At 47.8% G+C, this 27629-nt stretch overlaps 2 protein-coding genes and 1 pseudogene across 2 annotated transcripts; 2 read left to right on the plus strand and 1 right to left on the minus strand.

The window, feature by feature from the left end:
- The first annotated feature begins 5614 nt into the window (after nucleotides 1-5614).
- Nucleotides 5615-8029, plus strand: LOC109751361 (endoglucanase 8-like). The gene is made up of 2 exons (XM_020310257.2): nucleotides 5615-5863; nucleotides 6491-8029. Exons 1-2 carry the CDS (start codon nucleotides 5615-5617, stop codon nucleotides 7766-7768), a joined length of 1527 nt encoding a protein of 508 aa, XP_020165846.1. The 3' UTR covers nucleotides 7769-8029.
- Nucleotides 8030-8629: 600 nt separating this feature from the next.
- LOC109751347 (endoglucanase 8-like) lies at nucleotides 8630-10235 on the plus strand (annotated as a pseudogene).
- Nucleotides 10236-25408: 15173 nt separating this feature from the next.
- LOC109751346 (probable CCR4-associated factor 1 homolog 11) lies at nucleotides 25409-26466 on the minus strand. The gene has a single exon (XM_020310241.2). The coding sequence runs from the start codon at nucleotides 26464-26466 to the stop codon at nucleotides 25639-25641; it is 828 nt and encodes a 275-aa protein (XP_020165830.2). The 3' UTR covers nucleotides 25409-25638.
- Between the last annotated feature and the right edge of the window lie 1163 nt (nucleotides 26467-27629).

Consider the following 27629-nt stretch of genomic DNA (forward strand, 5'->3'; position numbering starts at 1 on the left):
ATCATTTCGAGACTCCTCGTCATGTCCCCGATCTCATCCGGGTCTCCGAACTACCTTCGGTACATCAAAACACATAAACTCATAATATAACCGTCATCGAACTTTAAGCGTGCGGACCCTACGGGTTCGAGAACTATGTAGACATGACCGATACACATCTCCGGTCAATAACCAATAGCGGAACCTGGATGCTCATATTGGCTCCCACATATTCTACGAAGATCTTTATCGGTCAGACTGCATAACAACATACGTTGTTCCCTTTGTCATCGATATGTTACTTGCCCGAGATTCGATCGTCGGTATCTCAATACCTAGTTCAATCTCGTTATCGGCAGGTCTCTTTACTCGTTCCGTAATACATCATCCCGCAACTAACTCATTAGTTGCAATGCTTAAGTGATGTGCATTACCGAGTGGGCCCAGAGATACCTCTCCGACAATCGGAGTGACAAATCCTAATCTCGAAATACGCCAACCCAACAAGTACCTTTGGAGACACCTGTAGAGAACCTTTATAATCACCCAGTTACATTGTGACGTTTGGTAGCACACAAAGTGTTCCTCCGGTAAACGGGAGTTGCATAATCTCATAGTCATAGGAACATGTACAAGTCATGAAGAAAGCAATAGCAACATACTAAACGATCGTGTGCTAAGCTAACGGAATGGGTCAAGTCAATCACATCATTCTCCTAATGATGTGATCCCGTTAATCAAATGACAACTCATGTCTATGGCTAGGAAACATAACCATCTTTGACCAATGAGCTAGTCAAGTAGAGGCATACTAGTGACACTCTGTTTGTCTATGTATTCACACAAGTATTATGTTTCCGGTTAATACAATTCTAGCATGAATAATAAACATTTATCATGATATAAGGAAATAAATAATAACTTTATTATTGCCTCTAGGGCATATTTCCTTCAGAAGCAAAGTCTGGAGCGGGCCGAGGAAGAGCTCGACCGTGTGAAAAAACAATTAGAGGACAAGCATGGTATGCCATGGCCTACTCAGATCTAGAAAGATATGAATTGTTCGTGTTGATCATGTTATTATGATATTTTGTAGGAGCTGCGACCGAGGTGGAGTCCCTCGAGAACGCGTTGGCTGAGACCCAAAAGAGAGCGGCGAAGGAACAAGCCGCCCGCTAAAAGCACGAGGCAAGGGTCGGGGAGGTCCAGCAGGAGCTCCAGGACGCCGTAAAGAAATGCGAGTCCTTAGAGCGCAAGATTACGGACCAAGAGTCTGAACTTGCTAGGACCCGCCAAAGCACACAAGAGGCCCGGGTTGAAGCCCAGGGCGCCCTCCAGGAAATCCAGGAGGCCAAGAGGATCACGGCGGGTAAGGCCTTTATTATGCAGAGCAAATTTGTGAAGAAAAGGTACCTCTTACTGACCCGGATTTGGAGTTCTCCAGGAGCGTTTGCGGATCTGCCACGCAGTGTTGCTGATGCTGCGGAGTTCTTCCGAGCCGAAGAGGGGAGCTCAACGGAGAAGCTGTTCTGGTCGCAATACCTTGCGCCGGAGCATCCGGTGCCCTTTAGTGATCAGCTGAAACAGCTGACCGAACTGCATAGGGTGGCCGAATTGGCCATGAAGGATTTGATAATCCGTCTATGGCCTGCCGAAGCCATACCCAGCAGCTACTTCGGGCTCGTGAAGCGGCTAGTCAATGCCTGCCCTCGGCTTGATACTATCAAGCGGTCGGTCTGCATCGAAGGTGCGCGGATGGCCTTCGCCCGTGTCAAGGTGCAATGGGCGAAGATGAACGCCGTCAAGCTCGCGACCGAGGGACCACCCGCGGGCAAGGAGCACCGCACGCCCGAGCGGTATTTTGATGATGTCCTGGAGGGATCCCGCATTGTAGAGGGCCAGTGTGCGAAAGACATTATCTTTGAATGAGGACATTCATGATATCCAGTCCTGTATTATGGAACGAAGCCTATATGTAATATATTGCTTGTTTGTTGTGTGAAAATATCCCCTCCTGTGTGGCCGTTTTATAAGTCTGAGAGTTGGCCAGTCGTCGGCTTCAGTCCCCACGTAGGTAGTACGGGGGTGTTCGGGTTGGAACCTAAACACACTTGACTCAAGAGTTTGGTCCTTGAAGGAGGTGTTTAGCGCAGCGAACCAGGCAATCGGACTATGTGGCTTTATCACCCTCACTTAGCAATAGAAGTTTGACAATAGGAATGTAGGCGCAGCCCCTAGTTAGTATTTGTTAATCCGGACTAGGGTGCTGTAGACACCTGATCGGGTGGAGGCCGATCCGTCGCATAAGGCGGGAAAAATCGCAAGAGATTTTTTAGCCTCCGAATAGCTGACCAGCTCTCGCCGCATCATGACAGCCAGTTTTCGGCTTTCTCTACTGAGGTGTTTGTCCGGATAAACCAGAAACACAATCGCGGTAGTTCTCTCTTTACTACCCTAGCCGATAGGACGAAACGTAAGGTAGCAAGCACAGGAGCCGGGCAACCCAACTATTGATCAAAGACATGATTCGGAGCCGATACATATAATGCTATATTCGGGGCGCCGAACTATACTTGTAAAAAGTGTTCAGACTTGTTGCCATCGAGTGGAGCGCAATGAAGCCCCTGGCGAATTAAGTCGTACCAAAGTGTACGGGTGCAATCGATAGCGAAATAAAATGAAGTAGTAAGCCAGTGCCACATAAGTTGGGCCGCAAACTGTTTCCATTATAATTTGATTGATACGTCAAAGCGTATTTGTACAAATAGTGCGATAAGCAACAGGGCTATTTAACATGCCGAGACCAAGGGGGAGCTGCGTGTGGGTCCTGAAAACAGGTAGGGTGGTCGTCAAGAAAACCACCTAGATGTTCCACCAGACGTCTATGCTACTTGCCGCCTTGGTATATCCGTCCTTCGAAAGGGTCGATGATTAGGCCGTCGTGAGGGGCCTGTGAAAAAGAAACCTGAAAAGGATAAAAAGAAAAGGAAAAGTATGTGTGCCCAGGGAAGGTCGAGCCATATTATGGACCACAATCGGGTTATGCCTCCGTCTTTGCCCATGGTATTTTGAGTGCGTAGTTATGTACGTGCGGTACGTACGCCGGCATTTGGTCGGGGCTGAGACGGAGGCCGAATTGCTAGTCGAACTCTCAATGAAAGCACCAATGTCGGTGTCAAAATCGGCGGATCTCGGGTAGGGGGTTCCGAACTGTGCGTCTAAGGTTGATGGTAACAGGAGACGGGGGATACCATGTTTACCCAGGTTCGGGCCCTCTTGATGGAGGTAATACCCTACTTCCTGCTTGATTGATCTTGATGAATATGAGGATTACAAGAGTTGATCTACCACGAGATCGTAATGGCTAAACCCTAGATGTCTAGCCTGTATGATTATGATTGCCTTTACGGACTAAACCCTCCGGTTTATATAGACACCGGAGGGGCCTAAGGTTGTACAAAGTCGGTTTACAGAGGAAGGAATCTTCATATCTGAACGACAAGCTTGTCATCCATGCAAAGGAGAGTCCCATCCGGACACGGGAGAAAGTGTTCTATCTTGTATCTTCATGTTCCATTAGTCCGGCCCACGTCACATAGGCCGGACGCCCGAGGACCCCTTAATCTAGGACTCCCTTAGCTGGCATTTGCTGTTTCCTGGCCATTGTATCATGTACACTGATCCAGTTAGAAGTGTAGCAGAGAGCGCGTGTTTCCTGGATCAGTAGCAAAATAATGGCTTCGGCTTTTTTTCAACTGATATCCATGATGCGTTTTTTTAAACCAACCCTACCATTTACAGTAAGCAAAGCTATGGCGACGACGGTAGATTGTCTTCGGCCTTCTTTTTCATTTTACCTGTAACGTGCACTGGATTTTTGGTAGATAAGATCAAGTTGCCGGACGCCACTCTTTGTAGGTTTTTGTGCAGTAGCGTGCTGAACGCAACACCGGTGCAACACACGGTGACCTTTTTCTGTTCTAGTACTTAATTTGTGCTTATGCACATGAAAATAGACATAGCATTTCAGACGAATTCCATTGATTCCAGACCTATGTGGACCAACTTGTCATTGGTGCTATTAGACATTTATGAACATCTTGTGCTGAAATATCAGAAGGAGACGCTTCACTGCTCTCCCTGGTTGGGGAACTGCGAGCAAATCGGTACAGTTTTTTTTGCGGGGTAAATCGGTACAGTTTGTTTGTTCAGTTGCAACAGCTAATACAGTACTACCCTACCTCAAACAGAGTAGCATGCATATATATAGTTGCCAGGTGCAAGTAAAACCACCCCCATTTCTCCATTCCTAGTCGGTTGCTTCGATGGTTAAGCAATCAAGTGAAAGTAGGCACTGCTGAACATTTTAGCGTTTTCCTGACTGTTGGAACTTAGCGTTTTCCTCACCATGGCATTCCTGATTTAGAGCTCGTTGGATAGCTTTACTTACCGTGGGTGCACACGGCATGGTAAGGTAGAAACGGTGTCATGACACATCCTTGCGAGTCTTTTTCCCCCCTCTTTTGGGCTTTCCATTCGACATTTCAATATTTGTTGCGAAAAGATCCACATCTATTATAAGAGTTCGCCGGAAATACAAAGCATCTCAAACATATAAAAATTACATTGAGATTGCTAGACCATCGAACGACCATTACCGCTGCCAGAACAAGCTGTCGCCGCCCCTCTGTTAGAGCCGACTTGACCTTGTCGATAATAGCCGGGAAGTCTTCGTGCACGTGTCCTTAAGGACTAACACGCGCCCTAGAGCCACAATCGTCACCGGTGAACACTTGAATACATCTGAAGCATCTGCCACCAAAACTCGCCCCGTACGAGAAACCCTAACCTCACTGCCCCAAGGAAACGACAGAAATCTACGCCGGAGCTCCGTCGACTACGTTTAGACAGACGAACTCGAGGAGGATCAGAGCCTGGAAGAAAAACTTGAAGAGAAAGCGCCGCCATCCGTCCTACCACCGCACGTGCAAGGACTAATTAAAAACCCTATAGCCTAAACTACTAGCCGGAGCAGAGGCACATAGATCCCCCTCCACGCCACCAGCAACTAGAGCAGCAGGCAGATGCAAGGCGAATCCACGGGCTCGCCGGCGAAGAGTGGAGGGGAGAGTTTACCTTAGCCGCCAAGGGTAGATGAGGAAACGGTGTATAGGTTTTCTCTATTTTTCATTTATTTGTTTGACGATTCAACCTTGGTGACTTAAGTGTTGACTTCCTTTGACAAAACTTTAGTATTCAGAATGTGTATAAGCAATATCAATATTATCCCGACATTCACTTTAGGGCAACAGTCACCGTTGCAGTGACGACTGACAAGTATGCTTGACTGTTGCCCTAAAAAAAGCACTTGAGTTTTCTTTTTCACTGCACTAGTTTGGTTCTTGCCATGCATGACAGGCAGGAGAAACTAACCACCAGAGGGAGACCAGCAGCTGACCGTCTGAAACCGAAGCCATTCTGGGCCGAACACTTCGCAACCTCCTGAACGCACTCGCGCCCCTCCCCATTTTAGCTGCCCTTCTCTCGCTCCCTCCTCTGCCACTCCCCACACGGACGGCACGCCCACGCCTCAGCCTCGGCTTCCCCCCCTCCCTCACTCACCAGCGCGGGCGCCATGAAGGAGAAGCACACCCCGGCGAGCTGCCGCGGCGGCGGCGGCGGCGGCGTCCGCTGCGTCGTCGCGCTGCTCCTCGCGGCGCTCGTCCTGTCCGGCGACGTCGCCGGCGCCACCTCTTTCAACTACAAGGACGCGCTCACCAAGTCGATCCTGTTCCTCGAGGCGCAGCGCTCCGGGAAGCTGCCGCCCGACAACCGCATCAAGTGGCGCGGCGACTCCGGCATGGAGGACGGCAAGCTCGCCCATGTACGTATGCAGGCTCGCCGCCGTTGATCTTGCGCTCCTCTCCCGCTTAGTTTCGTTCCTTCGCTTCCATATGTGCTGCCTGCATGCATGAGTTTCTTGGTTTGGTCGATCATGTCCGTCGTGTGCGCATTCATGTTGAATGCATGCATATGTTAAGATGGGTGCGGCGTTCATGGCGTACGTTATGAAATCGCCATGCTTGATTCACGCACGTGTAACTGCTAATTAATGTCGATCGGGTGGCCATCCGAATTTGCATCATATATATGGAACATGTCCGTGTCCGTTGAGCTATTTTCGAGCTAAAAACATTGATGAAACGTCTTCTGGCAAATTGATCTGGTTTGTATGCATGCATTTCAAGCAGCTGATGCATGCATAACCACCGTAAAAAATCACTAATAGCAAATGCTACAGTGTTCTGAGCAATATCTGGTCAAATACATCATTTTAGAATGTCTCGTTAATTGCATGTTATAGCGCGATATAGCAGACTAATAGCGTACTTTGTTCTTTATGGTATATGAATGAGATATGCAAAAAAAAGAGACTAATAGCGTATTTTAAGGAGGTCCACGTTGTATTTTTCATTGTGCATAACGAGAGCATTCTCATTCCATGGATCAGGTTGATCTGACGGGCGGGTACTACGACGCGGGCGACAACGTGAAGTACGGCCTCCCGCTGGCGTTCACGGTGACGACGCTGGCGTGGGCGGCGCTGGCGTTCAAGCCGGAGCTGCAGGCGGCGGGGGAGCTGAAGCACGTGCAGGAGGCCATCAGGTGGGGCACCGACTACATCCTCAAGTGCGCCGCCAAGAAGAACCACATGTGGGTCCAGGTGGGCGACCCCAACCTGGACCATCAGTGCTGGGTCCGCCCCGAGAACATGCCCACGCCCCGCACCCTCTACCAGATCGACGGCAACACCCCCGGCACCGAGATCGCCGCCGAGACCGCCGCCGCCCTCGCCGCCTCCGCCATGGTCTTCCGCAACGACAAGAACTACGCCCGCCGCCTCATGAACAAGGCCAAGCTGCTCTACCAGTTCGCCAAGAGCCACCTCAAGACGTACGACGGCGAGTGCCCCTTCTACTGCTCCTACTCCGGCTACAACGACGAGCTGCTCTGGGCCGCCACCTGGCTCTTCATGGCCACCAAGCGCCAGGTCTACGCCGACTTCATCACCCACGAGGCCATCTCCTCCAGCGTCGCCGAGTTCAGCTGGGACCTCAAGTACCCCGGCGCGCAGATCCTCCTCGCCCCGCACAACATGAACGCCAGCGGCGGCATGCAGAGCTACAAGACGCAGGCCGACAACTTTGTCTGCGCCGTGCTCCCCGACACCCCCTTCCACCAGGTCTTTATCACCCCCGGCGGCATGATCCACCTCCGCGACGGCGCCAACTCGCAGTACGTCACCGGCACCGCCTTCCTCTTCCTCGTCTACGCCGACTGGCTCGACACCGCCCGCCAGGACGTCATGTGCGGCGCCACGCCCATCAAGCCCGCCAGGCTTAGGGAGTTCGCCAAGCAGCAGATGGACTACCTCCTCGGCGCCAACCCGAGGGGGAGGTCCTACGTCGTCGGCTTCGGGTCCAACCCGCCGACGCAGCCGCACCACCGCGGCGCGTCCACGCCCGTGCTCAAGCCCGGGACGGTGGTCAACTGCGGCATGAGCTTCGGCGACTGGTTCGCGCCCGACCGGCCCAATCCCAACGAGCTCACGGGGGCCATCATGGGCGGGCCCGACGGCGCCGACAACTTCATCGACAAGCGCAACGCGTCGGCGTGCACCGAGCCGTGCACCTACATCAACTCCCTCGCCATCGGCGCGCTCGCCGCGCTCGCCGGCCGCGGGCCCAACCTCGTCGCCTCCAAGTCCCACGGATACGATCAGATGTAGTATCGGTTGATTCGGACGTTGAGCCGGCCCGTCGATCCATGCCACAAACCACATGCTTGCGTTGCATGCATGTTGACTCCTCGGATAGTTTCTTTCTCACTCGCGCTTTGTCTCTGCTTCTCAGTTTAATTAGGAAAGTACCTTCTTGATTGTGTTATTTTAGTTAATCCGTACTTTATGACCAAATTAATGTGTAATATGTGTCAGTTGGTACTTAATCAATTATGTCGCATTCAGACTAATTAAGTATTTCAATTTTTACATGTTTGGCTAATTCTGGGTTGCCTCGTAAAAATCTTTAGATTCACTAAGCTCTCTGGGATTGGAGCTCTCTACCGATTTTCATGTCTGCCCCGATTTTGACTGGGTCGTGTGTTGGGAGCACTTCATGCATCGGTTGCCCAGGCCCGCTAGCGAAGGAAATGTTGTTGTGATACGAACAGGACATCTAGGGCGTGTTTGGTTGCCCGCATCGGGCCTAACCAGGCCCGCGCGGGAAGAAAGAAGCCTGTTTGGTTGCCCATTTTCACTGTTGGGCTTGCATCGCACGCTTCTTAAAGCACCTCCGGGCCTGACTCACTGGAAACACACGAATCGGCAGTTTCTCTAGGGCCAGGCCCGAGCGGTGCACGTGGGCGGCGGCGGCTGCACGCGCGCGGCCATGCTCGAGAAGCCGCCTTGCTTCCCGAAGCGCCGGCAGTTATTAGCCTCACCGCCCCTCACCGCTCCCTCTCCCCACTCTTCCCCACTTTCCCAACTCTCACCGGCGGCGGCGGATCGGAGCAGAGGAAGAAGACCACCGGACTCCATCACCGGCGGCGGCGGATCGGAGCAGAGGAAGAAGACCACCGGACTCCATCAATGGCGGTAAGCACTTCTCTCTCTTCGACATGCACGCTAGATTCGATCCACGGCGGAGGGGAATGGGGAATAGAGGTAGATAAGCATAGTAGTTCATAGCAGTTCATATGAGTTCATACATGCAAGATCGGAATGCAGAAGGGTTGGGCCACCGGCATACTAGTGCCCCTTCTACTGCTCCTACTCGGGCTACAATGACGAGCTCCTCTGGGCCGCCACCTGGCTCTTCATGGCCACCAAGCGCCAGGTCTACGCCGACTTCATCACCCACGAGGCCATCTCCTCCAGCGTAGCCGAGTTCAGCTGGGACCTCAAGTACCCCGGCGCGCAGATCCTCCTCGCCCAGCACAACATGACCGCCAGCGGTGGCATGCAGAGCTACAAGACACAAGCCGACAACTTCGTCTGCGCCGTGCTCCCCGACACCCCCTTCCACCAGGTCTTCATCACCCCCGGCAGCATGATCCACCTCCGCGACGGTGCCAATTCGCAGTATGTCACCGGAACCGTCTTCCTCTTCCTCGTCTATGCCAACTGGCTCGATAGCGCCCGCCAGGACGTCATGTGCGGCGCCATGCCCATCAAGCGCCAGGGCCAGGGAGTTCGCCAAGCAGCAGATGGACTACCTCCTGGGGGCCAACCCGAGGGGAGGTCCTACATCGTCGGCTTCGGGGCCAACCCTCCCACGCAGCCGCACCACCGCGGCGCGTCCACGCCGGTACTCAAGCCCGGGACGGTCGTCAACTGTGGCATGAGCTTCGGCGACTGGTTCGCGCTCGACCGGGGCCGACAACTTCATCGACAAGCGCAACGCGTTGGCGTGCACCGGGCCCTGCACCTACATCAACTCCCTCGCCATCGGCGCGCTCCGCCGCGGGCCCAACCTCGTCGCCTCCCACTCCCAGTCCCAGTGGACGTGGATTTTTAGAACATCTGCACCCGGGCCCTGCTATCCTGGCTGTCCAATATTGCTTTAAGATCTGTGCAACACAACTAACTTTCTATATGAAATTTTCTCTTTTTTGCTTCTCTCACATAGAACATGTCTTGAAGTTCAAACCTTTGCAGCGTGGCAAAACTTTCTATCTAGAATATAGGATAAATCTTTTAGAATTTTTTGTCAAACATAAATATACAAAATATGATTTTTTTAATCTAGAAAATCATAATTTGTATATTTATATTTGACCAAAAAATCTGAAAGATTTATCCTAGATTCTATATAGAAAACTTTGCCACGCTGCAAAGGTTTGAACTTCAAAACATGTTTTATGCGAGAGAAACAAAAAAAGAAATGTGTTTGCACGAATCGCGATGCGTAAAATGGATGGCTAGACAGGAAGGGCCTGGGTGAAGGTGTTCTATTATATGTTTTCGCCAGTCCCACGGATACGATCAGATGTAGTATCGGTTGATTCGCCGCATGTTGACTCCTCGGATCGTTTCTTTCTCACTCTCGCTTTGTCTCTGCTTCTCAGTTTAATTAGGAAAGTACCTTCTTGGTTAATTAATTGTGTTATTTGAATTAATCCGTACTTTATGACCAAATTGATGTGCACGTGTCAGTTAGTACTTGATTAATTATCTCGCATTCAGACTAATTAAGTATTCCAATTTTTACATGTTTGGCTAATTCTGCGCGGCCTAGTAAAAAGGGAAATGTTTGTATACGGACGACTGGCCGAGCGTTCGGCCGGTTGCATCGCTCGCTCGCTGCACATCCTTCGCGAGAGTTCCACAGCGGTGGGGTCACACACCACTTTTCTCTCCTGATCCTTATCTTTTCACAGGCAGCGTTGCTCTCATCCACTCGTCTCCGTTTCTTTCTCTATCTCCTTTTCTCCTCCACCTCCCACACCGCACCATAGCCAAGGTTTGCTGTTGCTTTTTCTGCTGCGGGCCAAGGCTACCCATGAGCTGCAACCGGCGAAAGGGAGGGGCGGCGGAGCTAGCTACAGGATGAAGCAGGCGAGCGGTGCTGCGAAGACATCTCCGGCATGTGTGGCGAGGCCATGGGGGCGCTGCTATGACCCTTTCTAGCCATGAGAGCTACTCCGAGCGGCACAACACCCTGCTACCACCTGCTCGCTCGGTGCTACAACCAGTTTGCGTGATGTTACAAACGGCGTAGCACCCTGGTACAACTGGTGTCGCCGCTGGTAGAGTTATCCGAGGCCAGCCACAATGACCTTCCATGGCGAAAGCTGCAACCACCTCTCCATAGAGCTGGAACCTGCGTCGCTGAAAGTTGCAGCCACTCCCGAGGAAAGCTGTAACCATCGCCTGATTTTGCATTTTTGCTACCACCGTTTATTTTTTTGCTGGAACCAGCACAAGTTTTTGCTACCACCGATTTTTGGGTTTGCTTCAACCAGCCCCCCAAATTTGTAATTTTTGCTACCACCGGTGTTTTAGTTTGCTGGAGCGAGCTTCATTTTTTGCTACGACCGGCATTTTTGATTTGCTGGAACAACGTCCAATTTGCATGATTTTGCTACCACCGTGTTTTTGATTTGCTGGAGCCAGTGCCATTTTTTGCTACAACCGTCTTTTTGGATGCGAACCACTACATCGTCGCCATTGAATCTGCAGGGAGGCAAGGGGGATGGCAGCATGGGCTAGGGGTGAGCACGGCGGGGACGGCGAGCTTCGAGGCCGGTCGTCTTGCTCGGGGTAGGAAGCGCTCTGGGTAATAGGCGTGGGGTCGCTCGGGGTAATCAGCGCCGGCCTGGGGCCCGCAGTATTGCTCACGAAGAAGAGGAAGGCGTGGGACGGGGAAGAAGAGGATGAGGAAGCCAGATCGAACGGCTGGACTACGCTGCATCGGGCGGCTAGGGCGCGACCGACCCAACTGTTGGGCCGGCGCGCCGGCACCTAGTAGTCGCCTAGTAAAAATCTGTACATTCACTAAGCTCTCTGGGTTTGGAGCTCCGATGGTTGATCACGTCTATCAATTTTATGTCTGCCCCGATTTTGACTGGGTTATGCGCTCGGAGCACTCCGTGCATCGGTTGCCCAGCGAGGCCCGTCGGCAAAGGAAATGCCATTCAGACTACCTACAGTGAGAGTAACATAGGTGGTAACATAACACTTATCTAGGCAAAATAGATGATGTGGCATGTAATTAATGAAGAAAGAGAAGCATGTGGTAACATAGCTAGTTACTGTAACATCACACATATCAAAAAAGGATGAGTCTACAAAGTAATAAATAAAGTGATGCATGACACAACACATATGTTACTATCCACTATGGAGGTAGTAACATAGACTAGTAACATATGCATGTTACTAGTCTAAGCTACTACCCATTGTGACTAGTCTCAGTGGGCCACACGTGTGAGGGAGAGCGACACGTGTTTTCCAGCTGAAACAACGAGAAGCTAGGTTTAGATCCGCTTCCCTCCCTTTCTTTAAATAAAGGACGCCGATAACTGCCACACATGTGGTATATTCGACATGCGCCCACACATTGTGTGTGGTGGGAGCAGCAGGCAGCCCACACGGCCTTGTGTGGGCGAATATTAGAACTGCCCACACGTGTGGCAGGAGGAGCACCCTACCACATGACTCGTTCAGTACGAGGGGATCGATTCCCTGCACGAATTCGTTCGTCAAGGTAAACCCACAGCCCCACACGCCTCGATCACACCAGGCCCTTTTCCATGTGAAAAAAAGGAACAAAAAGCCCACTGAAAATGAATTAAATGAAAAGGCCCAGATTTTGGTTTTTTTGTGACAAAAAAGCCCAGATTTTGCTCAACTACTGAAAAAAGCAGAAAAATTGCCATTCAAGTTTGACCAAACTATTTGCCATTATGTTGTTTTTAACAATGGCAAAAGGTACATAAACACATATTTAATCCCCTCAAAACGAAATATGGCAAATCTGCCATGACAAAAAAAATCAATATTGCCATGTGAAAAAGAACACAAATAGTTGAAAAGTTCATGTGAAAAAAACACAAAAAATTGACAGGACAACAAAAAGATAAACATACAATGGCAATTAAAATTGCAGTGTTTTCAAGGAGATTTTTTGCCGTGCGTGAGACAAAACACAAAAGGTTGAAAAATCAAGTATGAACAAAAGAGATTTGCCATGGCAGATTGGTATCAAAGAAGTGCCATGTTTTGTATGATGAATTTATCGTGTGTGAAAAACATAAAAATTGGAGATTCAAGTATGAAACAAGAAACTTGACATGGCAAATTTGTATCAAGAATTGCCGTGTGTTTGTATGATGAATTTGCCATGTGCGAAAAAAAATAAAAAGTAGAAAATCAAGTATGAACAAGAAAAATGCCATGACAGATTCATATCAAAACTCGCCACGAGAAACTCACATAAGCTAAATTGGCCATGAACAAGAAAATTGGCATGGCAGATTTATATTGAAACTTGCCACGACAGAAAAAATCATGTAAACTAAATTGCCATGATTTGAAAACTAAATTTGCCATGATCAATAAACTAAATTTGCCATGAACTAATGAACTAAAATTTTCCATGATCGATAAACCAAATTTGTATCAAAACTTGGCATGGCAGATTTGTATCAAGAAATTGTTGTGTTCCTGTGTGATGAATTTGCCATGTGTGTAAAAAACACATAAAAAAGTTGAAAATCAAAATGAACAAGAAAATTGCCACGGCAGATTCGTACAAAAACTTGCCATGGCAAAATTCGTATCAAGAATTGTCATGTGTTTGAATGATGAATTTGCTGTGTGTGAAAAAAACACAATAAAGTTGAAAATCAAGTATGAACAAGAAAAAATGCCGTGGCAGATTCGTATCAAAACTTGCCACGGCGAAATTCACTAAATTTGTCATGTACAAGAAAAATTGCCATGCCAGATTCATATTGAAAATTGCCATGGTAGATTCATATGTAAACTAGATTGCCATGATTTGAAAACTAAGTTTGCCATGATCAATAAACTAAATTTGCCATGATTTGTGAACTAAATTTGCCATGAACCAGTAAACTAAAATTTGCCATGATCAATAACCCAAATTTGCATCAAAACTTGGCATGGCAGATTTGTATCAAGAATTGCCATGTTTTGTCGTGTGTGTAAAAAGCACAAAAAGTTGAAAAATAAAAAAAATATGAAGAAGAAATTCGTAAACTAAATTTGCCACGGAAAATTCGTACCAAAACTTGCCATGGCAAATTCGTATCAAGAATTTCCGTGTGTTTGAATGATGAATTTGTCGTGTGTGAAAGAAAAGTTGGAAATCAAGTATGAACAAGAAAAGGTGCCATGGCAGATTTGTTTCAAAACTTGCCATGGCAAAAATCACATAAATTAAAATTTGCCATGATTTGAAAACAAAAATTGCCATGACTAGTAAACTAAATTGACCATGGACCAAATAAACTAAATTTGTCATGATCAAATAAAATCAGTTTTGCCGTGATCAATAAACTAAATTTGCCATTATCAACAAACCAAATTTGCCGTGGTTAAGTAAGAAACAAAAGCATAAAAGATTGTCGTGGGCATGTTAAAAAAACTAAATTTATCATGGCAGATAAACATGACATTTCTGCCATGGCAAACTTTGAAAAAATGGGTCACAGGAACAATTTGTAAACTTGCTATGTGATCAAGTGCAGAAATTGACATGCTATGTACACATAGTGCGACAACTTTAAAAAAACAAGCATGTCAAGAACATGAGAAAAGAATTGCCATGAATAGTTTACTGCTAACAGGAAAACTTACTTCCAATTGCCATAACAGAAAACATAGCTAAAAGAAGTTTGTACTAATTGAAGACGAACTTAAGTAATCGATTCAAGTTTGCCATGGTCAGTACTACTCACACGGCAATTAGAAAAGCTAATAAAGTTCACCATGGTCAATGTAATAAAAATGCCATGTTTCGTAAGGTAATTTGCCATGCTAAATCCAATAAAACTGCAATGTCAAAGCATATTGCACAATGTATAGCATTTCAGTTTTCACTGAAAAAAGAGGCACTGAAGAACTACAAATGAATTTGGCATGGTCATATTGCCATCTGGCCATTTGTGAATTTCGCATGGTCGGTGAAAAAATAATTTGCCACTGTCAGTATAAATAGAAGTGCCAAAAAAATACCAGTAGAGATAGACATCATCTGAGCTTAACGATTGTAGCCATGGAAATTGATGAACAACATCTGAGCTTAATCATGGTTGCCATTTTCATACAATTTTAATGTTGTGGGAGTAATTTCAAAAGGATAGTTGTGATGAAACAGGGCAAAAATGACATAAAAAGTAACCATGGCTCAGTGGATGTAAGTTGCCACACACATATGATAGAATTTGCCATGTTTGTGAGTCAGAGGACCTAGACATCTAGAAAGTGTGATTTATCAGAAAAATGTCAAGCTACTGCTCTACCACACACCCAAGGATTGGCTAACACGAACAGTCCGCTACCCACGCTCTCCCCAGAGCCAGAACCGCCGCCTCTGCCAGTCGCCGGAAACAAATGACGGATGGAGTCATGGAACCCACTCACGTAGCAGCCCACCGCTGATACGCCACCGTGGGGCTGCACTAGATCTATGTCTTTGGGTTGGTAGGAGCATGAAAGGCATCAAGCGCGCAGGCGGGAGCACCGACCCGCTACCACGACGCTGGCGCCAGGCGTGTTGGAGGCCTCCATCGACAGGCTCCCGTGCCTAACGCTGGTGAGCCAGGATCCTCGCTCCTCACGCCGACGATGCGAGCAGCCAACAACAGGATGAAGGAAATATGCCCTAGAGGCAATAATAAAGTTATTATTTATTTCCTTATTTCATGATCAATATTTATTATTCATGCTAGAATTGTATTAACTGGAAACATAATACATATGTGAATACATAGACAAACAGAGTGTCACTAGTATGCCTCTACTTGACTAGCTCGTTAATTGAAGATGGTTGAGTTTCCTAGCCATGGACATGAGTTGTCATTTGATTAACAGGATCACATCATTAGGAGAATGATGTGATTGACTTGACCCATTCTGTTAGCTTAGCACTTGATCGTTTAGTATGTTGCTATTGCTTTCTTCATGACTTATACATGTTCCTATGACTATGGGATTATGCAACTCCCGTTTACCGGAGGAACACTTTGTGTGCTACCAAACGTCACAACGTAACTGGGTGATTATAAAGGTGCTCTACAGGTGTCTCCAAAGGTACTTGTTGGGTTGGCGTATTTCGAGATTAGGATTTGTCACTCCGATTGTCGGAGAGGTATCTCTGGGCCCACTCGGTAATGCACATCATTTAAGTCTTGCAAGCATTGCAACTAATGAGTTAGTTGCGGGATGATGTATTACGGAACGAGTAAAGAGACTTGCCTGTAACGAGATTAAACTAGGTATTGAGATACCGACGATCGAATCTCGGGCAAGTAACATACCGATGACAAAGGGAACTACGTATGTTGTTATGCGGTTTGACCGATAAAGATCTTCGGAGAATATGTGGGAGCCAATATGAGCATCCAGGTTCCGCTATTGGTTATTGACCGGAGACGTGTCTCGATCATGTCTACATAGTTCTCGAACCCGTAGGGTCAGCACGCTTAAAGTTCGATGACGGTTATATTATGAGTTTATATGTTTTGATGTACCGAAGGTAGTTCGGAGTCCCGGATGAGATCGGGGACATGACGAGGAGTCTCGAAATGGTCGAGACGTAAAAATCGATGTATTGGACGATTATATTCGGACATCGAAAAGGTTCCGAGTGATTCGGGTATTTTCGGGGGTACCGGAGAGTTACGGGAATACGAGGAAGAAGAAATGGGCCTCATGGGCCAAGTGGTGGAAGAGAGGAGGCAGGGCGCGCGCCCCCCCTAGCCCAAACCGAATTGGACTAGGGGTCCAGCCCTCTTTCCTCCTTTTCCTCCCTCTCCTTCCTTCTCCTTCTCCTTCCCTTCCTTCCCCTCTCCTACTTGGACTAGGAAAGAGGGGGGAATCTTACTTGGAGTAGGATTGCCCCCCTTGGGCGCGCCTCCTCCCCTTGGCCGGCCCTCTCCTCGTTCCCCCCTTTATATACGGAGGAGGGGGGCACCCCATAGACACAACAATTGATCCCTTGGATCTTTTAGCCGTGTGCGGTGCCCCCCTCCACCATAATCCACCTCTGTCATATCGTAGCAGTGCTTAGGCGAAGCCCTGCGTCGGTAGAACATCATCATCATCACCACGCCGTCGTGCTGACGGAACTCTCCCTCAAAACTTGGCTGGATGTGAGTTCGAGGGACGTCATCGAGTTGAACGTGTGCTGAACTCGGAGGTGCCGTACGTTTGGTACTTGATCGGTCGGATCGTGAAGACGTACGACTACATCAACCGCGTTGTGCTAACGCTTCCGCTTTTGGTCTACGAGGGTACGTGGACACACTCTCCCCTCTCGTTGCTATGCATCACCATGATCTTGCGTGTGTGTAGGAAAATTTTGAAATTACTACGTTCCCCAACAGTGGCATCAGAGCCAGGTTTTATGCGTTGATGTTATATGCACGAGTAGAACACAAGTGAGTTGTGGGCGATATTAGTCATACTGCTTACCAGCATGTCACTCTTTGGTTCGGCGGTATTGTTGGATGAAGCGGCCCAGACCGACATTACGCGTACGCTTACGCGAGACTGGTTCTACCGACGTGCTTTGCACACAGGTGGCTGGCGGGTGTCAGTTTCTCCAACTTTAGTTGAACCGCGTGTTGCTACGCCCGGTCCTTGAGAAGGTTAAAACAACACTAACTTGACGAACTATTGTTGTGGTTTTGATGCGTAGGTGAGAACGGTTCTTGCTCAGCCCGTAGCAGCCACGTAAAACTTGCAACAACAAAGTAGAGGACGTCTAACTTGTTTTTGCAGGGCATGTTGTGATGTGATATGGTCAAGGCATGATGCTATATTTTATTGTATGAGATGATCATGTTTTGTAACCGAGTTATCGGCAACTGGCAGGAGTCATATGGTTGTCGCTTTATTGTATGCAATGCAATCGCCCTGTAATTGCTTTACTTTATCACTAAGCGGTAGCGATAGTCGTAGAAGCAATAGTTGGCGAGACGACAACGATGCTACGATGGAGATCAAGGTGTCGCGCCCGTGACGATGGTGATCATGACGGTGCTTCGGAGATGGAGATCACAAGCACAAGATGATGATGGCCATATCATATCACTTATATTGATTGCATGTGATGTTTATCTTTTATGCATCTTTTTTTGCTTTGATTGACGGTAGCATTATAAGATGATCTCTCACTAAATTTCAAGATAAAAGTGTTCTCCCTGAGTATGCACCGTTGCCAAAGTTCGTCGTGCCCAGACACCACGTGATGCTCGGGTGTGATAAGCTCTACGTCCATCTACAACGGGTGGAAGCCAGTTTTGCACACGCAGAATACTCAGGTTAAACTTGGCGAGCCTAGCATATGCAGATATGGCCTCGGAACACTGAGATCGAAAGGTCGAGCGTGAATCATATAGTAGATATGATCAACATAATGATGTTCACCATTGAAAACTACTCCATTCACGTGATGATCGGTTATGGTTTATTTGATTTGGATCATGTGATCACTTAGATGATTAGAGGGATGTCTATCTAAGTGGGAGTTCTTTAGTAATATGATTAATTGAACTTATAATTTATCATGAACTTAGTCCTGGTAGTATTAGCATATCTATGTTGTAGATCAATAGCTCACGTTTAGCTCTCCTGTTTTATTTTTGATATGTTCCTAGAGAAAACTAAGTTGAAAGATGTTAGTAGCAATGATGCGGATTGGATCCGTGATCTGAGGATTATCCTTATTGCTGCACAGAAGAATTATGTCCTTGATGCACCGCTAGGTGACATACCTATTGCAGGAGCAGATGCAGATGTTATGAACGTTTGGCTAGCTCAATATGATGACTACTTGATAGTTTAGTGCACCATGCTTAACGGCTTAGAATCGGGACTTCAAAAATGTTTTGAACGTCACGGAGCATAGAAGATGTTCCAAGAGTTGAAATTGGTATTTCATACTCATGCCCGTGTCGAGAGGTATGAGACCTCTGACAGTACTTGCCTATAAGATGGAGGAGAATAGCTCAACCAGTGAGCATGTGCTCAGATTGTCTGAGTACTACAATTGCTTGAATCAAGTGGGAGTTAATCTTCTAGATAAGATAGTAATTGACAAAGTTCTCTAGTCACTATCACCAAGTTACTAGAACTTCGTGATGAACTATAAATATGCAAGGGATGACGAAAGTAATTCCTGAGCTCTTCGCGATGCTGAAATCGACGAAGGTAGAAATCAAGAAAAGCATCAAGTGTTGATGATTAACAAGACCACTAGTTTCAAGAAAAGGGTAAAGGGAAGAAGGGGAACTTCAAGAAGAACGACAAGCAAGTTGCTGCTCAAGTAAAGAAGCCCAAGTCTAGACCTAAACCTGAAACTGAGTGCTTCTACTGCAAAGGGACTAGTCACTTGAGGCGGAACTACCCCAAATATTTGGCGGATAAGAAGGATGGCAAAGTGAACAAAGGTATATTTGATATACATGTTATTGATGTGTACTTTACTAGTGTTTATAGCAACCCCTTAGTATTTGATACTGGTTCAGTTGCTAAGAGTAGTAACTCGAAACGGGAGTTGCAGAATGAACAAAAACTAGTTAAGGGCGAGGTGACGATGTGTGTTGGAAGTAGTTCCAAGATTGATATGATCATCATCGCACACTCCCTATACTTGCGGTATTAGTGTTGAACCTAAATAAGTGTTATTTGGTGTTTGCGTTGAGCATAAATATGATTCGATCATGTTTATTGCAATACGGTTATTCATTTAAGTTAGAGAATAATTGTTGTTCTGTTTACATGAATAGAACCTTCTATGGTCATACACACCAACGAAAATGGTTTGTTGGATCTCGATCGTAGTGATACACATATTCATAATATTGAAGCCAAAAGATGCAAAGTTAATAATGATAGTGCAACTTATTTGTGGCACTGCCGTTTAGGTCATATTGGTGTAAAGCGCATGAAGAAACTCCATGCTGATGGGCTTTTGGAATCACTTGATTATGAATCACTTGATGCTTGCGAACCATGCCTCTTGGGCAAGATGACTAAAACGCCATTCTCCGGAACAATGGAGCAAGCAACAGATTTGTTGGAAATCATACATACTGATGTATGTGGTCCGATGAATATTGAGGCTCACAGCGGGTATCATTATTTTCTGACGTTAACAGACGATTCTAGCAGATATGGGTATATCTACTTGATGAAACATAAGTCTGAAACATTTGAAAAGTTCATATAATTTCAGAGTGAAGTGGAAAATCATTGTAACAAGAAAATAAAGTTTCTATGATCTGATCGTGGAAAAGAATATTTGAGTTACGAGTTTGGTCTTCATTTGAAACAATGCGGAATAGTTTCGCAACTCACGCCACCTGGAACACCACAGCGTAATGGTGTGTCCGAACATTGTAACTGTACTTTATTAGGTATGGTGCAATCTATGATGTCTCTTACCGATTTACCACTATCGTTTTGGGGTTATGCATTAGAGACAGCTGCATTCACGTTAATTAGGGCACCATCTAAATCCGTTGAGACGACACCATATGAACTGTGGTTTGGCAAGAAACCAAAGATGTCGTTTCTTAAAGTTTGGGGTTGCGATGCTTATGTGAAAAAGTTTCATCCTGATAAGCTCAAACCCAAATCGGAGAAATATGTCTTCATAGGATACCCAAATGAGACAGTTGGGTACACCTTCTATCACATATCCAAAGGCAAGGCATTCGTTGCTAAGAATGGATCCTTTCTAGAGAAGGAGTTTCTCTCGAAAGAAGTGAGTGGGAGGAAAGTAGAACTTGATGAGGTAATTGTACCTTCTCTCGAATTGAAAAGTAGCTCAACACTGAAATCAGTTCCAGTGATGCCTACACGAATTAGTGAGGAAGTTAATGATGATGATCATGAAACTTCAGATCAAGTTACTACCGAACCTCGTAGGTCAACCAGAGTAAGATCCGCACCAGAGTTGTACGGTAATCCGGTTCTGGAGGTCATGTTACTAGACCATGACGAACCTACGAACTATGAGGAAGCGATGATGAGCCCAGATTCCACGAAATGGTTTGAGGCCATGAAATCTGAGATAGGATCCATGTATGAGAACAAAGTATCGACTTTGGTTGACTTGCCCGATGATCGGCAAGCCATAGAAAATAAATGGATCTTCAAGAGGAAGACGGACGCTGATAGTAGTGTTACTATCTACAAAGCTAGACTTGTCGAAAAAGGTTTTTGACAAAGTTCAAGGTGTTGACTACGATGAGACCTTCTCACCCGTAGCGATGCTTAAGTCCGTCCAAATCATGTTAGCAATTGCCGCATTTTATGATTATGAAATTTGGCAAATGGATGTAAAGACTATATTCCTGAATGGATTTCTGGAAGAAGAGTTGTATATGATGCAACCAGAAGGTTTTGTCAATCCTAAAGGTGCTAACAAAATATGCAAGCTCCAGCGATCCATCTATAGACTGGTGCAAGCATCTCGGAGTTGGAATATACGCTTTGATAAGTTGATCAAAGCATATAGTTTTATACAGACTTGCGGTGAAGCCTGTATTTACAAGAAAGTGAGTGGGAGCACTACAACATTTCTGATAAGTATATGTGAATGACATATTGTTGATCGGAAATAATGTAGAATTATTTTGCAAAGCATAAAGGAGTGTTTGAAAGGAGTTTTTCAAAGAAAGACCTCGGTGAAGCTGCTTACATATTGAGCATCAAGATCTATAGAGATAGATCAAGACGCTTGATAAGTTTTTTCAATGAGTACATACCTTGACAAGATTTTGAAGTAGTTCAAAATGGAACAGTCAAAGAAAGAGTTCTTGCCTGTGTTACAAGGTGTGAAATTGAGTAAGACTCAAAGCCCGACCACGGCAGAAGATAGAAAGAGAATGAAAGTCATTCCCTATGCCTCAGCCATAGGTTCTATAAAGTATGTCATGCTGTGTACCAGATCTATTGTATACCCTACACTGATTTTGGCAAGGGAGTACAATAGTGATCTAGAAGTAGATCACCGGACAGCGGTCAAAATTATCCTTAGTGGAATAATGATATGTTTCTCGATTATGGAGGTGACAAAAGGTTCGTCGCAAAGAGTTACGTCGATGCAAGCTTTGACACCGATCTGGATGACTCTAAGTCTCGATCTAGATACATATTGAAAGTGGGAGCAATTAGCTAGAGTAGCTCCGTGCAGAGCATTGTTGACATAAAAATTTGCAAAATACATACAGATCTGAATGTGGCAGACCCGTTGACTAAACTTCTCTCACAAGCAAAACATGATCACACCTTAGTACTCTTTGGGTGTTAATCACATAGCGATGCGAACTAGATTATTGACTCTAGTAAACCCTTTGGGTGTTGGTCACATGACGATGTGAACTATGGGTGTTAATCACATGATGATGTGAACTATTGATGTTAAATCACATGGCGATGTGATCTAGATTATTGACTCTAGTGCAAGTGGGAGACTGAAGGAAATATGCCCTAGAGGCAATAATAAAGTTATTGTTTATTTCCTTATTTCATGATAAATGTTTATTATTCATGCTAGAATTGTATTAACTGGAAACATAATACATGTGTGAATACATAGACAAACAGAGTGTCACTAGTATGCCTCTACTTGACTAGCTCGTTAATTGAAGATGGTTGAGTTTCCTAGCCATGGACATGAGTTGTCATTTGATTAACGGGATCACATCATTAGGAGAATGATGTGATTGACTTGACCCATTCCGTTAGCTTAGCACTTGATCGTTTAGTATGTTGCTATTGCTTTCTTCATGACTTATACATGTTCCTATGACTATGAGATTATGCAACTCCCGTTTACCGGAGGAACACTTTATGTGCTACCAAACGTCACAAAGTAACTGGGTGATTATAAAGGTGCTCTAGAGGTGTCTCCAAAGGTACTTGTTGGGTTGGCGCATTTCGAGATTAGGATTTGTCACTCCGATTGTCGGAGAGGTATCTCTGGGCCCACTCGGTAATGCACATCACTTAAGTCTTGCAAGCATTGCAACTAATGAGTTAGTTGCGGGATGATGTATTACGGAACGAGTAAAGAGACTTGCCTGTAACGAGATTGAACTAGGTATTGAGATACCGACGATCGAATCTCGGGCAAGTAACATACCGATGACAAAGGGAACAACGTATGTTGTTATGCGGTTTGACCGATAAAGATCTTCGTAGAATATGTGGGAGCCAATATGAGCATCCAGGTTCCGCTATTGGTTATTGACCGGAGATGTGTCTCGGTCATGTCTACATAGTTCTCGAACCCGTAGGGTCCGCACGCTTAAAGTTCGATGACGGTTATATTATGAGTTTATGTGTTTTGATGTAGCGAAGGTAGTTCGGAGTCCCGGATGAGATCGGGGACATGACGAGGAGTCTCAAAATGGTCGAGACGTAAAGATCGATATATTGGACGACTATATTCGGAGATCGGAAAGGTTCCGAGTGATTCGAGTATTTTCAGGGGTACCGGAGTTACGGGAATACGAGGAAGAAGCAATGGGCCTCATTGGCCAAGTGGTGGAAGAGAGGAGGCAGGGCGGGCGGCCCCCCTAGCCCAAACCGAATTGGACTAGGGGGCCAGCCCTCTTTCCTCCTTTTCCACCCTCTCCTTCCTTCTCCTTCCCTTCCTTCCCCTCTCCTACTTGGACTAGGAAAGAGGGGGGAGTCCTACTTGGAGTAGGATTGCCCCCCTTGGGCGCGCCTCCTCCCCTTGGCCGGCCCTCTCCTCCTCCCCCTTTATATACGGAGGAGGGGGGCACCCCATAGACACAACAATTGATCCCTTGGATCTTTTAGCCGTGTGCGGTGCCCCCCTCCACCATGATCCACCTCGGTCATATCGTAGCAGTGCTTAGGCGAAGCCCTGTGTCGGTAGAACATCATCATCGTCAGCACGCCGTCGTGCTGACGGAACTCTCCCTCAAAGCTCGGCTGGATCGGAGTTCGAGGGACGTCATCGAGTTGAACGTGTGCTGAACTCGGAGGTGTCGTACGTTCGGTACTTGATCGGTCGGATTGTGAAGACGTACGACTACATCAACCGCGTTGTGCTAACGCTTCCGCTTTCGGTCTACGAGGGTACGTGGACACACTCTCCCCTCTCGTTGCTATGCATCACCATGATCTTGCGTGTGCGTGGGAAAATTTTGAAATTACTACGTTCTTCAACACAGGATTGCCGACTGGTGAGTAAGAATCCAAGGATGGAGGGGTGATGGTGGCGTTGCTTCAGAGCGGGGGAGCAGAGGCCGGCGAGTACCTATAGACAGAGGCGGAGGCGCGCGAGCTGCCGTTCAATGGCCATCGGATCTGGCGCGTGATGCAGATCGGCGGAGCTGCAGATGAGAGGTCGACATGGGCAGCAGGCCAGGGCACCAAGAATATGGCCGTCGTCAACGACGGCCAGCTGGTCCCCGGCCTTCCCCTCCAACCTCGACGACGTGGAGGCGGACGGCGAGGTGTCGACTCCCGGCCTGCCGCTGCGCGCGCCCAACCAGCTCTCCAGCTCGGCGCTCCCTGCCGCCGTCGTCTCTGGAAACGGCAACGGGAACCGGCCTCCCCCACCAACCTCGGCGAAGTGGGGAGTGGGGAGATTGCAGTGGGGAGTGGGGAGATTGCAGTGGGGAGTGGCGAGAGTGACGAGGAGAGAAGGCAGTGGGGAGGGGAACGGATAACTCGTCCGGGCGAAAGCGTCAAGTGCCACACGTTCGGGCGAACGCTCTACGACCCGCACGCCTCACTATGCCTACGTGGCACGGGAGATGCCGGCTGATTCCTGTAAGATTCGTGCACTGCAAATCAACGGTGATTAGCGCGTGTGGACGAGATGCAAACGCCCACACGTGTGGGCGTTAGTGTTTCCGTAAATAAATGTTGTCCAAAATATAATGAATGTGCTTCAGTTTATTGAAACCCAGCTTGAAATGTATGTGCATAGCTTTAGATGGTTGCATCCCACATCAAAGTCCCTGGACTGGTCCGCGGACAGCTGCGGTGTCCGGTTTACCGATCAACATTGGAGATGCCCGCGAACCAACCTGTGGTTGGATGGTTAGAGGGACGGTGGTATCCCCAACCTACCAGGGTTCAAGTCCTGGTGCTCGCATTTATTCCTGGATTTATTTCAGCATTTTCAGCGATGCTCATTCAGTGGGAGGAGACGTTCCCGTCGACGACGAGGTGCCTATGGCGACTTCGTAAATTTCAAGATGATATGCCGGCTCAGTCTTTCGGAGGTGCTCATAGAGATAGGGTATGTGTATGCGTTTATAGGGATGAGTGTATGCACGTCTATATGAGCGCTTGTGTTTGTACTGTGTTAAAAAAACATTGGAGATGCCTGTTCGTACGCTACTATAACTCCTCAACAATATAGGTGCAAAGGTTGCTAACAGAACGCTGGTAGGCACTGTAGCAAGAAAATTGGATATCTTTTTGTAACTTCTTATTAATATGGTTACATGCATGGGCAACATTACGATGAAACTTTAGTAAAATAATCAAATACTTTGACCTATAAAACTGCATTACCAAATTACTAATCCTTTATATATACTCCCTCTGTTAAAGAATAAGTGTCATGGTTTTATGACTAAAACCCTGACACGTAGAGGGAGTATAACTTATTATTATCAATATGGTTACATGGGCAGCATTACTATGAAATTTTACTAAAAAAATCAAATACTTTGACCTATGAAACTTGCAGTACCAAATTATCAATCCTTTTTTTTTTGAGAGAGAGAGTCCAATCCTCTTTTTCTTTTTTTTCCTTTTTTTTGAGGGACCAATCCTTGTTTCAAAGACTCGATCAGAAGTACCGCTTTCCGATGCAGGAATTTAGATTGTGGACGACCTAGCTAGTGCTAGTGCAGGCCTTGAAGCAGACCTCTGTGTCTCTCCACGTCGCCGCCCAACTCTCTGTACTTGAGCCGCATGAAGACCTGCAGCGCGTGCACGCCGGCGGCAGCCGCGAGGCGAGGGCTCCCCAACGGCGGACGGAAGCCGAGGTGATCGGCGATGCGCTCCAGCCCCAGGGGCATGGCCGGGCAGTCGGCGTCGGCCGCCATCCTCGCGACGTCGTAGACCTGGTCGCCGAAGTAACGCCGCACGGCGTTGACGAACCCGGCCATGTCCTGCGGCAGCGGGGCGCCGCCGGTGACGATCTTTAGGAGGTACGCAACGTGGTACGCCCCGGCGTAGGTGATCCACGATCGCGCACACCGAGGGTCGAACAGGCCGGAACGCAGCAGCTTCTCCCTGAGCATCTGGGCGCTGAGGCCGCGGACGCGGAGCCTGTCCACGTCGAGGCCGCGGCCGGCGAGGTACGCGAGGGAGTTCTCGTCGTGCGGGTCCGACACGGCGCAGAAGTCGCGGAGGTTGAACTCCCACGCGCCGAGGTGCCGGCCGTGGCCGTCGCGGAGCGCGATGCCCACCTGGAGCGGCTTCAGGGCGTCGACGTTGGCCTTCAGGACGGCGTAGCGCTCCTCCACGGTGAGTATGTTATGGTTCCGGTCCGCGTGGTGGACGAGGCCCGGGTAGTGCACGTCGACGGCGACGTACCGGGCGTTCCAGGCCAAGTGGCAGAGCTTGTCAGATTCCTCCCTGAAGTTCCACGCCCACACAGAGCGCACCGGCACCGCGGACGACGGCACGGGAACTGCTGCATGGAAGTAGAACGGCGGCGGCTGCATTGGGGACGTGTAGTAGAAAGGCATCGGCGGCGGCGGCGGAAACCTGGGGAACATACCGGCGGTTGGGTTCATTGCAGATCGATCTATGCCTCGACGAGCCTCCATATGCTGATGAGTTCGCTTTATAATATACATACAGAGGGGTTGGATCGTTGTCATAGTCGGACACGGAGGCAGTACACGAATCGACCCGTGATTAATTCGGAGTCGTAGTCGGACACGGCGTGCTCCAATCCTCCACAGCAATCCCTCCTGGCTCGGCTGTGATCCCCTCGCCCCCCTCGCATGCAAACTCGGCTCCACGATCAGCCGACTGCCTTATTTTTTTAAACAAAGACGCTAAGAGCGTCCGGATTTAACTGAATAAAGCCCACAACAGATAGTATACACGCGAATAAAGTCTTACAACACGTCCGAAACCCTCAAAAAATCAAGCAAGGCGAGGGAAGCAAGTTTTGGGTTACACGGCGAGGATGGTTAGAACAGAGCACGCAGGCTCGCAGCTAAGGTGCCAAAAGGTGCCACAAATCCCTAGGGAGGCGGCGCAGAAGCTCTTGCCAGAGCTTAGACCCGACGAACACGGGCAAGAGCGAGCTGCAGTAGATTAGCGTCTTGACGTCTTCCCAACGGCACCAACTGCTGCAAAAAGATGACACATTTGAAGATTACATCAGCAGGATGGGAGGGGAAGACTCCCTCGATAGTAAGTTTGTTCCTAATGCGGCAAAGTGCCCAAAGTAATGCTGGAATTTTGTCTATTTTGGGCCTAGCCCAATAGCAGTTTCAGAAATTCCTAATAAATCCTATAGGCCCATACAGCCCATTCGTGCAAGGCAAGAGGTGGAACTAAAGTTTAGTCCCACATTGCTAGTTTAGAGGGAGTTGGACCTCTTTATAAGGGAGGTTCTTTCCCCACTTGTATGAGCATGAGAACAAGAGGGACATCCACGCACGCTCCTCCTCTGCCGCGCCTCGCCTCGCCTCGACGCGCCGCGCCGCGGGTTGTGGGAATGAGCCGATGTCTAAATTTTTGCCACGCACGACGGGTATACGAAAGGTCACGCGGGAGCTGAAACGTTTTTCTGTAGTGGACACTGAATCCGAACGGCTCGCCTCTTCGGCTGAAGTCTGTTCGCTTCACCTCCCGTCGCAGCCTGTTCGCC

This window comes from Aegilops tauschii, chromosome 6 (genome assembly GCF_002575655.3).
Source record: "Aegilops tauschii subsp. strangulata cultivar AL8/78 chromosome 6, Aet v6.0, whole genome shotgun sequence".
NCBI lineage: Eukaryota > Viridiplantae > Streptophyta > Magnoliopsida > Poales > Poaceae > Aegilops > Aegilops tauschii.